Source organism: Capsaspora owczarzaki, assembly GCF_000151315.2.
Source record: "Capsaspora owczarzaki ATCC 30864 unplaced genomic scaffold supercont2.3, whole genome shotgun sequence".
In the NCBI taxonomy this organism is placed as follows: Eukaryota; class Filasterea; order Ministeriida; family Capsasporidae; genus Capsaspora; species Capsaspora owczarzaki.
Window position 1 is genome coordinate 608,669 of NW_011887294.1, and position 12,193 is coordinate 620,861.

The 12,193-nt window shown below is 57.1% G+C and overlaps 1 protein-coding gene across 1 annotated transcript; it reads right to left on the minus strand.

The window, feature by feature from the left end:
- Window positions 1-215: 215 nt before the first annotated feature.
- On the minus strand, window positions 216-11,318 carry CAOG_02190 (hypothetical protein). The gene is made up of 8 exons (XM_004348890.2): window positions 10,865-11,318; window positions 10,260-10,628; window positions 10,078-10,169; window positions 9,887-9,979; window positions 9,611-9,805; window positions 9,190-9,450; window positions 7,543-9,100; window positions 216-7,414 (listed from the first exon to the last, which is right to left on the minus strand). The coding sequence occupies exons 1-8, from the start codon at window positions 11,226-11,228 to the stop codon at window positions 276-278; spliced, it is 10,071 nt and encodes a 3,356-aa protein (XP_004348940.2). The 5' UTR covers window positions 11,229-11,318; the 3' UTR covers window positions 216-275.
- Window positions 11,319-12,193: the final 875 nt, after the last annotated feature.

A 12,193-nucleotide genomic window follows, 5' to 3' on the forward strand; every position in this document is an offset into this window, starting at 1 on the left:
AAAAAAAACTGAGAATCTAAATCAACACTTCGAAATCCCAGAAACACAAAAAAGGAAAGCTACTCTTGGCATAGGGGAATTCTCAGCGATTCTCTGTGACAAAAGCTAAACCTGAAGGGAAACTGGCGCAGCTCGAGCTCGAGCCGATTCGTCATGTTCAATGCAGCAATCCATGCGTGCTGAAGGGCTGAACAAACACACCTACTGAACAAGAGTGTCAAAATACGCAAATCATATTCTACAAAGCCACACAAACACAAACGAAAACATCCGCTTCAACGAGACGCCGCCAAAACATCCAAAAACTTGGTCCGCTCGTTCAGTAAAAGCCGAGAGGCGAGGTTGGCCACAAACTGAGGGGTGTGCAGCAGGGTGTGGGACGGGTCTTGGACAAACGCCACCACGTACCCGACGTGCTGCTGCAACGGCTCGAGCGCACGCGACGACGCGGTCTTTTGGAATTGTCGGAGCGCCCTGTCGAGGTTGGCAGCAGCGGACGCCGGTGCAGCATTGGAGCCAGTTGCAGTGGCAGCAGTAGCCGCGGCGGCAAAGATGACCGGGTTTGACGCCTCGGTGCGCAGCAGCGCCGCATCTCGTGCCGTTGGAGGCGTCGTTGGCAGCGAGAGGTCGGCCGCGAGGACTGCCGAAATCTCTGGCATGGAGGCCACCTGCGCGGCCAGGTACAAGGCAGTAGCACGCGCAACAAAGCGGTACTCGACGCTGAACGGGGACTTGGCGCCAAGCCCAATCGCGTTGAGAATGCCAGTCGGCTCCTCGCCCACTTGCTCCAGTGTCACCAGCAGGTTGCGCAGACCTGTAGCAAGCTCCAGCACCGACGCAACATCTCCTCGTTGGACGGCCGCCACCGCCATGGCGTTGCTGGATGGCGGCACAAAGTCGTTCTCATCGCCATGGATGTACTGGGAGCCGTGTTGGGCCAAGCCGCCGGCCGCAAGAGCCAACTCGGCTTGTTCACAAGCAAGTTGCAAGGTTCGGTGGAGCAGCAGCACAGTCTTGGGTTCACACCCTTGACCTTTGCGCGCCACGACGGAAATCCACCGCAACATGTCCAGCAACAGGACACGGCGCGAGGGCCAAACGCACGCCGGGAGTTGCATTGCGCCCGCGGAGGGCATGGGGCTACTCGACGAGCCAGTTGGAGCTTGCAAAAGCTGGAAGCCATCCTGAGCGACGCCAGCACCACCACCCAGCTGCATCAAGGCTTGCGCCAAGATGGCATACAGGGTCAGCGCACAGCCCTGGTCTGCCGCCTCCTCGGCAAGTGCGGACAGTTTGTGCGAGGGGAGGCGCAAGCGAGCACACAACACAGACCAGCCATGAGCTTGAATGAGCGCTGCCGCATCCGAGAGCGGCAGCAACGGCATGCCGAGCTGCTGCTGTTGCTGCATCTGTTGCTGGGCAAACGACTGCTGCAGTTGAATCCGATCCGGCGTGGGCATCAGGTAAAAGCGCTGAATGACACCCTCGAGGAGCCAGGCCAGTCGACGCGACGACCCGACAATCCGACACGCCGCAGAAATGGTTGGAAGCACGAGTGGCGTCGATTCGGGCCGATCCAAAAATTCTGGAAGCGACTGGGCGAACGCGTTGACAACAGCCTCGCTGGCCTTGGATGTGTTGAGCAGCTCGAGCACGTCTGCGAGCAGGAGGCTCGTCCAATCGTCCAGCAGGCGCGCGCCGCACAGCCGTGAAGAGGTGGCGACAATGATGAGGTTGCAAATGTGACCCATGAGCTGCTGTGAAAACGTGGACAGGCTGTTGAGAGGAACGTTGGCAAGTTTGGCCACCGCGCGCACACAGTAGCGAATAAAGACGGCGAGCTTCCCAACGGCCCCCTCCAGTCGCGGCAGCTCGACCGCGCCCTCGATCAGGGAAAAGTCTCCAACCGTCTGCAGCAGGCGCATGGCGTGGAATGACCGCGAATTTGTTTCGAGCAGCGAGTCGGCCGCTCCACGGGCCATGTTGTCGAACGCGACTGATTGGTAGGCCGGCACGGACAGCAAGCCCCATGCCAGCACATTCGATTTGGTGGCCACCTGAACCAGCGACTCTTGGGATGGGCCCGAGACCTCGTTGACAAGCCGGAGGAAGAGCCGCAAAAGCTCAGCAAAGAAGGCGTTGCCGTACGCTCTCGGAGCAGGTGGTTGCTGGTGGTACGGATGTTGCTGAGCCTGGAATTGGCTTTGCAAGTCATCATGCATCTGGCGCTGAGTAATGGCAAACTGCAGCCGACCAGGATCGCTCAACAAAAGCGGACCAAGCACGCGCGCAATAAACTCGCAGGACTCGGCCGGCCGCGTGTCCATGAGAAGCACCAACTTGTTGATCGTCTCGAGATCAAGGCGCAAGCGGTGCCACGGAAGCTGGGCAAACGACTGATGATACAGGAGAAGGCATGACTGAGGCGCCACGCTGACAATGCTGTGCGTGTAGAACGACCAGAACCACTCGAGCGTGATGGCATCCATAAAGAGCGTATCATGCACGCTCGACATGTCCGAGCACATGGACGTCAGGGCCTTCGTTGCCACTTGCACAGACTTGACGCCGCCAGACAACCATGGTTCTGGCATGTCCTTGGTCGCGAGCACCCACGGCCCATACAGCTGTTGGACCATGTCCCAAGCGCCGTGCAGCATCGCCAACATGGCTTGCATGGCGTCGGGATCAATTGCCAAGCTGGCAATATTGCCTCCAGACTCTGTGCTATAGGCACCGCGAGACTGGACGTGGGCTTCGGCAAGGATGGCTCGACAGGCCATTCGCACGAGCTGTCGCGAGAGTTCGAGCACAGGGTCGACGTACGCACCGAGCGAGCGATGCAGCGAGCCTCCCAGGCGTTTGCGGTGATAGAACAACAGTTCGCTCACAAGGCTGGCCTCCTGCGTGAGTTGCTGCCAGGAGCGGGGGAGGAGGCGTGCGTCGCTCTGGTTGATGGCTGCTGTCGCTGCATTGGGTACAGAGGCAGGCTCATGGCTTGCCTCGTCATCGTCGTCGTCACCATCCAGGTCGCTCTGTTGTTGGAACGCCTCGGGTTCAGAGGTCAGCGAGAAGCCATAGTAGATGAGCAAGACATCCCACCAAATCTGAGCATCGATCTGCTGGTCGACCGAGCTGGCAATGAGCAGACGAATGGTTTCAGTGACGAGGGAGAGCCCCGTTGATGACAGCAAGTTGACCAGCATCTCGCGACAATGCTTAAAGATGCCAGCATAATGGGCGGGGACTGTAGCACCACACTCGCAAAGCGCGCGAACAAGCGCGCCGAGAAGCTGGATTTCGTCCTTCAGAGTTTGCCCGTCACGCGCGGAGGTTGCTGCGCCGAGCCATTCATGCACGTGGAAGCGCATTACCACCCGCTCAAGCGCCGAAACGACCGAGTTGCCTCCGTTTGCCTCTGTTCCCCCAGCAGCTGCCAAGTCGGTGAGATTTTTGCTGCTGTTGCTGTTGCTGTTGCTGTTGCTGGTGGCATTGCTGCTGCTGCTGCTGCTGCTGCTGCTGCTGCTGCTGGTGGTGGTGGTCTTGGACACTCCATTTCCGCGCTGGTCGCACAGCAGTCCAACAACACGAACAAACATGGGCACGAACGCATCCGGCACGTTAGCAGGATGGAACAGGTGGGCCAGATACGGGACCATGGTCACTGGGGCGCGCAGCATGCGATCACAGAGATGCTGTGTTTCCGAGGGAATGGACGCGACAAAACTTTCACCAAGCAGCGTCAGCACTTCTCGCAGGAACGACCGGGTGGGCGCATACTGTTCCCAGCTGTCGCTGATGAGCGACAAAATGTGATAAAAAATGTGCCGACCGGCCGCTTGAAGCTTGGGAGCAGCTGAGATCGGGCGCTGCGCGTTGCTGTGCAAGGCCCGAACAACTCGCAGAATTTGCAACACGGCGCGACACACTTGCTCGAGATCAAACGCCTCTCCTGCAGGGAGAGAATGAACCGCGTTGCGGTTGGCGTCAATCAAGTGCGATGTCCGTTCGTCCGTTTCGCGCAGGCGGTACTTGAACTTGATCTGTGCTGGGGCAGAGCACACTCTGGCATGCTTGCGTTGGTCACAGGGAACGGGCACAATGGTTTCCATCTGCCGGTTAAAGTACAGCGTCGGCAGAAGGTCGAGAAAATCTGCATCCCGGGCCACGAGCACTGCCAGACGAGTGGCAAACGCCCGTGCAGCGCGACCGAGAACATTCATCTCGTCTTGAACAATTGGCAGGATGTCGCTTTCGCACTGCAAGGAAAAGATGGCAGAGATGGCCTCCTGCGGCACGACAGGAATGAGGCGGGGAGGCGGGTGGCGGACTGCAAGATTGAGCGCAAGCTCCTTGTAAATTCCAGCCAACGAGGCCGTTGTCGCGGAGGAGCCTCCACCAATGGCAATCGTGACCTCGTCAGACAGGGACTCGGTTGTCTCACTGCGCGGCGAGCTGCGCGCAGTAGGCTGCACCAACAACGCCGCATCGCCGCCGCCGCTGCCGCCGCGGCGTCCGTTGGACGAGTAGGCGGTCAGAACTGCGCGAAGAGCCGAGCGTGGAAGAACATCCATCCAGGGCGCATGCGCGACCGTCTCCGGGTCGCAGTTCTGGGACGAGTGTTGCACGGTCGCGAGACGCTGAAGTTGCCAAAACGCAGGCTGTCGCGCATCGTACACAAGCAACGGGTTGAGTGCCTCCTGCTTGATCCAGTTCAACATGGCCTCATAGAGCGTGGCAAGCTCGAGATAGTAGGCGCGAGTGTGGGGAATGCGAACGTCGATCGGGTCTTCGGCGCCTGCCTCTGCCGCAATCAGATGAAGCGGGGACACGTTGAATCGACCGCCAGTCGAAGTGATTTGGCTCGAGCGCGCCGCTAGAAGGGCAGCGCTGGACGACGACGGTGAGAGCGCCGCTGCACCAGAGTTCACTGGCAAGTCGCCCACGCCCGTTCCCGCGCCGCCAGCAGTTCCCTCGCTCGGCGTCGACTCTGCAAGCGTTCGATAGACATCCAGCAACTGGTGCAGCCGAAGCCGCATCTGATCCAAAATCTCTCGCTGAGTGGCACTAAAGTAACGCTGGCCAATAAAGTACATGCTGGCAGGTGCCATGCTATTGGTGCCCTGGGGCGCACGCTGGCCCCCAACAGCGTACGGATTGGGAAACGCTTCAAAGTAAAGCCAAAAGAACATTTGCCAGAACAGCGGCAAGACGGGGCAGCTTGTTGGCAGATTGAGGGCATAGTATGCCCACTTGTAGATGGTAAACTGCTCTAGTGGGACGAGCTGTGGCGCCTTTTCGACATGCGACCGGTGGACGGCGTCGGGCGACATTCGAATTTCGCTCAGCAAGAGTCCCGAGAAGAGCTTCCGAACGCTCGTTTCTTGGCATGTTTCCATGAGCAAAACCTGGAATGCCAGCCACGGGAACTTGCCGGGAAGCGTCACCGGGCGGAAGAAGGGAATGAGCGACGACACGGACCAGTTTTGTGGATTGTTCAAAAAGCTGATGGGCGCGGCAGGCAGCGCTTTGGACGTGGCCGCAGAGATCAAGTTCAACAAGGGACTGAAAAACGAGGACGCGCCGCCAGCAGAAGCATTGTTTTGAGCGAGCGGTGCTTGGTTGGTGCCACGATCGCCTTGAAGCGCAGTGTAGCGGGCCAGCAGCGTGGAGAGCACGCAAGGATGCCAACCAACAACCATAGAGACGCGGCAAAGCGCATCCACCACAAGGCGGACATCGTTGCGGTTGTACCAGCCAGGAATGGCTGTCAACGCGAGGGCAAAGAACTCTGTCCACTGTCGCTGAGCCACAGGAGAGTCGGCGTCGACAAGCACCAGTCGATGAATGAGGCGCACGAGCTGTCCGAGGAAATCCGTTGGCGCCGACGGTGCCAAGAGGCTGACTTTCTGCATGGCGAGGCTCAACGGGTTGCTAAACATGGAGGCGTCTGCACGAACTTGCGCTTCCAAAATGGAGACAAACTCGGGCATGTTGGCAAGCGCTTGCGCTCGACGCTCGACCCAAACTGGCAGCATGTCGTGCAAGAGGCGGTTTACACCGTCAAAGCGGTACCACTGCTGCAGTTGAACCAGCTTTTCAAAGCTCGCTGCGTCGATCGAATTCTCCGCATATCCCAACTTTGTCATCTGCAGCACACAGTACATGCCGAGCGGGACATCCTGTGCTTGCACAATGGCGGCAGCGCGCTCATCGGACAACTCCATTGGCGCCAGCGGGCGATCAGCCATCAAGTGTGCAATGCGGAGCGTCTTTTGCTCCCATTCGGATCGTTCGTTGTTTGGATGCTCAGGCTGCTGCTGCTGCTGCGACTGCTGTAGCGGTTGCTGCGACGTTGATTGGACCCGAGCCTTGTCGTGGGGAAGCTGGCGTCGTTGCAGCATGGTAGTGGACATCCACGGAAAGTCACGCGCTTGTGGCCCGAGGGAGCCATGGTGGGAAGGGCGTGGTGCGCCTGCAGGCAATCGAAGTTCCAACCTCAACATGGTTGACCAAGCCCACTCCCCAAAGACAATTTCTGCTGCGCCGAGCGTTCGCTGCGCAATAGCATTCAGCTGGCTCAGGTAAGTGGTGGCAGGTGGCACGTGAAAGTGGTTGGCCTGCAGAAGCAAGAGTGCGAAACGCCAATGCCACGTTGTGTCGAGGAACAACATGTCCGAGTTGAGTGGAATGCGGTGGGGCACGGGTGGATGCTGCTGAGATGAAGGCGGCAGCGGCGGATGCGCGGCCAATCCCAAAAGCGACTGAGCCTGAAGTGGCGCAACCGTACCCCAGTTCATCTGCTGAATCACGTGCTGAGCAAGACGGATGCGCAGTGAGCCGAGCGGGGCAAGGAGCATGCTTTGCAACACGAGAAAGTCGTCCTCGGTGAGATGCCAGCGCGAGTACTCCAAGCCTTGGAAAAGCGCCAGCACCGGAGAGCCCAGAGCATCAATATCGGTACGAACGCGTTCGAGCAGCATGGACACGACGATGGGATGGCGCTGGGACACCACGCCAATCAGGTCGTGCCCGGACTTGTGGCAAAGCTCGCGCGTCAAAATGTTCACGTACGACACTTCGAACAGCTCTTCGACAATCACAGTGACGAGCTCGAGATGCGCGCGCAAATCCAGCTGGGTCACGGGCGACAACCCGGCGAGAGAGCCCGAGGCAGATTCGTCAAGGCTGTCCGCCGCCGTGGTGGGCGACCGAGCCGAATGGAGCGTGTTGAAGAGTCGCTCAATGGGTGTACCCGTCTTGCTCGCACCGCCCACAGTTGAAGCAAGTCGCGTTGCCGAGGAATCTGTGCTTAAAGCGCCCGCAAGATTGGCAAAAGTGGTCAACAGGAAGATGGCCTCAGATGCGGACATGCTCATCACAATGTCCGCAAACCGTTCACGGAAGAGGGGTTCTGCATTCGTCAAATAGGCAAGAGGGATGATTCGGAGAAAAAAAGCGGAACCAATGATGAGAAAAAAAAATCAACAACAACAACAACAGGAAAAAAAAAAATCCATCCATTCCCAAAAGTGGGTTTACCTCGTTGCATGAATCGCTTCCAGGTGCCATAGTCGCGAACCCGTAGTAGTTGATAGTCAATGTTGTGACGAACCTCAAGACGACCAGTGAAGAGGAGCAAGAAAATTTCCCAACGCGTGCTGACGGAAACACACTCGAACGGAAGATCACAGAGGAACTGCCAAACACCCGTGCCCCGAGCCCCGAGGAACGAACGAACCGCTCGCAGCAAGAACTGGTCGTACTCGAGCGACAGGATGGCCAAGTCCTCATGCAACCGCCGCGCTTCGGCAGCCAAATGTGGAGCGGAGCTAGCGTGCATGCATGGGGACTGGATTTGGCGGTAAAACTCGGCAGTGCTGGGGGATTCGAGCTGGAGGCCAGCGATAATGGGAGAATAGTAATCAGCCGGAGCCCCAGCGGACATGGGGTGGGTTGCTTGGTAGCTCTGGGCAGCAGGGCGCGTTGTCTCGCTGAATCGCGCGGCACCGCCATCGACGTTGGCCCGCTGCTGCTCGTGTTGGCGGATGAGATGAACAAGCGACTGACGATAGAGAATCCAATGCGCCGAGACGAACTGGACAGATTGGGTGATGGTGCGAGCAATTCGCTTGAGGAGATGACCATTTCCGCTCGGAGGCACTTTGGCGAACACGGACGCGAGCAACTGCACAAAATGCGTGCCATAGGCCAGCAGCCGGAGCAAGCCTTGTGAAGATTGATGCGTTACGTCGTGAGTGACGCGATGGACGCTGGAAGACGAGCGGCTCGCCGTGTTGGAGGTCGAGGTGTGAGTATTATTGTTGTTGCGCGGGGCCGCAAAGCGCGACCCGAGAGCCACAGAGGGGCCATGCCGCTCGTTTGCCGACACTGGCAACGGATGTGCTTCCATGTGAATGTTGAGCACGAAAGAGAACAGCCGACCGAACGGGAATTGTTCCAGCAATGCGACCATGTCGTCTTCATTCAGCACGCACGCGCCAAAGCGCGGATAGAGTCGGCGAGGGCCAGCCACGATTGGCACGCTTGGGCGAACGGCTGGTGGCAATCCGGGAGCATCTGGCGCGGGAGTCACCACATGCGAGTCGACGGAGGCAGACGACGGTTCCGGCATAAAGCTTGTATCGACCACGACCCACTCATTTCCACCAGAGGCCCCTTCTGGCTTGGGAGCTGTTGAAGTGGGACCAGCGGCGGAAAGAGGAGGCGGAAACACGGGTGCTGTCGCAGGCTCGACGGTTTGCTGGGCGGGCGAGGACGGCGCACTGACCAGCAACTCCATCGGGGAGTCGGCGTGCTCATTCGACACCGACGGATGTCCGCCTTGCAGCTCCGCGGCAACCGAAAATGTAGGGGCGGCAGCGCTGGATTCCCGGGAAGCGGAGCTCGCCGCCGCCACATACAGCGGCGAGAGCAGGGTGGACAGCTGGACTCCAAACAAGTCAACTCCGCCGTCGTCCAACTGCTCGGGAAACTGCAAAAGCCGGGATCCCCATTCGCCAACTCCACGGCAGCGAACCAAGTGCAGCAGGAGGTAGCGATGGTCGCTCACAGAAGCGCACCGCAATAAAACGGAGGCCTACGCAAAGCAAAAAGCAAAAGCAACGCGAACATGAGGAACGACAAGTGAACAGCAAAAAAGCGGGTTCGACAGCAACATTTGCTTACCAGCTGGTCAATCCACTGTCGAAGCGATTGCCGGAACTCTTCTATCGGTGGATCCGACCGCAAAAAGATAAAAAGCACATCGAGGAACCGTTTCAATAGATCTACATCGGGACGAGCGGATGTTGTCGCGTCTGGCAACGACACAACAGGTGATGCAGGTGTCAACTGCGTAAAGGTAGCGGATTCGGCCAGAAACTCATCCAGATAGAGGCAAATTTGGAGAAACGCAATTCGGCTTTCGTAGTCGTACTCCAAATGAGTCTGTTCATCCGAATGATTGACACCAGGAAAGCAACGAACACAGGGGGAGGAGAATCCCATCCAACGGTGAGTGAGGGTCGGAGGATTGGGGCGGCGTTGGCCATTTGAAGAGCAAGAACAACCAAAAACAACAAGAACACCAACGCCATAAAGTACTCACAAAATTACGCTCTCGTCGCGCTTTGTCGAGAGATTCTCGCAGTTCTTGCAGTCGCTGCTGATTGATTTCGGCTACCTCGTGGGTCAAGCCTCCAGAGACGCGCGTGCCATCCCCGCAGACGCCTTCTTGTTTGAGTGCAATTTTGCGAAAGGACCAAACGAATTGTTCTGCTTCTCGGCTGTCCTTTTCAAACAACTGGACAAGACCAAAACATCGAGTGTGGGTTAGAAGGCTGCTCAACAAAAGCCATCGCATCAATCACAAGCGAAAGCCTACCTCTACGGCCTTGCGGGAGACGTACAACCGGTCTAACGCGTCGCGATACCGTTCAACCATCGCATAAAATTCAGAATGAGGCCGTGTCAATCGCTGGAATTGGGAGCGGCATTTGGAAGGAGCAAACAACAAAAAAATAAGTACGAGGACAAAAGCAAAAGACGACCACAGATGCAGCTCGCAAAAGGTACCTTGAGGAACGACGATGTGAGTTCAGGTTGGTCCGTCAACAGCTTGTTGTCATACAAGGCTGCAAGCTCGGATTCTGTGAGTGCTTGCCGCACTATCACAAAAGAGAGGTGAAGCCCAAACGAAACATAAAGTGAGGGACGGGAACCAATACCAAGAAGTCGATCAAAAACGGCTGTCGTACCGTTCTCTTGCGTCGCATCCAAGCTCTCGGAAATCTCAGATTCCAGAGCAGCGAGCGAAGGATATAACGCCGGCGCTGTCGCAACGGTTTCTTGCGGGGCTTCCAGCTCAAAGCTCACGTGCGTGTGCTCAAACTCGCCGGCCGGCGCGGTGGCTGCCACGGCATCAAACAGCATCTCGCCAGCGGGCGGAGCGCTACTGGGTACCTCTGTCGACGCCGTGTAGGGATTGGGTTGGTCATAGTCCATCACTGGCGCTGACGCCTCGTCCGCTTGTTCCGGGAAGGCGAGCATTGCCGATTCAAAGCTGTGAAGGCCTGCGACCTGCTGCTGAGACATTCGCATCGCAGGGTACTTGTACGCGGTATGGTCTGCAAAAGCAAAAAGGTAGAGCGAAAGAGTTAGCGTTACGCTGTGGTTGAGTGTGTCGTAAGTTCTCAGACTTTTTGTCTTGTTCTGAGCTTTTTTCCACGGCGTTTGTCGTTCTTGTTGTTTGGTTTTCTGTTGCTAGTTTTTATAACGACCCTTCCGTGTTTGCTGTCGTTGTTTCAACGCTGTCTTGCCAACTCAGAAAACCCCCTTGCGCTTTTAGCTGTATGTTGTTTACCTGACTGTTTCACCGCGTCGACCCGCGGCGATGCTGCTGTCACCGCCACAGCCACATCAGCATCAGCAGTAGCAGCGCTAGTACTAGTAGCAGACGCAGTTGCAGCAGCAACAGCAGCAGAAGACGAGACAGCTTCGGGAGCGGCAGTCGTCGCCGATGATGACGCAGCTTGCTCGCTTGGCTGTGGGTCGTCCACCGAGACCACCACCGCCGCAGTCCCCGCAGCAGCATCCTGTGTGTGCTCGACAGTGGCCGTAGTTGCAGCGGCGTGACTGGCAGGCGCCTCATCATCGTGCGCTACGACGACGCTGGCTTTGGCTTTGGCCTTCTTTGCTGTCGTTGGCCTGGGTCGTTCGAGCTCCATCAGAATACGCCCCAAATGAAAAAGCAAAAAGTATCTACAATTAAAAAAACGAGCAATGGACTGGAGTATGAAAGCGGATTATGCGACAACAATTGAAACAATAAACTCAATGCAAAAAGTCAATGCAAACGCCAATGCAAAAGTCAATCAATGCTGCCGCGTTGTCGTTGTTCACTGGAGTGGTACTTGCTTATCACGTCACTGCAAATTGTGTCTCATTGCCATTTGACACGACAAGACTGAATCTGAGCGTCTCAGTCTCAAGTCGTCTCAGTCAGTCTCCCTTTTGGTTATGAATCCAGCATCCGACGACCACGACAACGAGGCCGAGCTGTCACTCGATGGCAATGCAATGTTCGAAGAGCCCGAGAACTTTCGTCCAAAGACCCCGCCGCCGACCGAGCATGTTGTCGCTCGCACGGTCGCTGGAGCAGTACCAGCAGGTGAATGAACGACCTTCCGTCCCACAAGGATCATTGCAGCTGCCTATCGGGCCCATTATCGTTGACTGTGCATGATCAACGATCAACCATGTTTGCTGACGACTGTCTGCTGTTGTCTGTGGCGGTGGGACTTGGCGTTTTCTGGATGACAGAACTCCGCGTGCGTCTCGTCGGGCACCACTCGCTGTGGGCGCATTGCATGTGGAATGCTGGCGTCCATCTTGCACACTACTTTGACGAACACTGCGCATTGGTTCGCGGCAAGACGTACGTGAGGGCTCCCCAATCGCCAACAAAACTTGCTGTGCCAAGCGCCTCGTGGAACGAATCTTCGACACTGATGCTAATCTCCCTATTGTGATGCTATGGTGATGCTATGGTGATGATGATGATGATTGAAACTTCAAAACTCAGAGTGCTCGAACTTGGTGCTGCAGCGGCACTGCCATCCATGGTCGCTGCTCTCAACGGCGCGCTTCGAGTAAGTTTTCGCTTTTTTTTTTTTTGTATGGACGAGGTTTC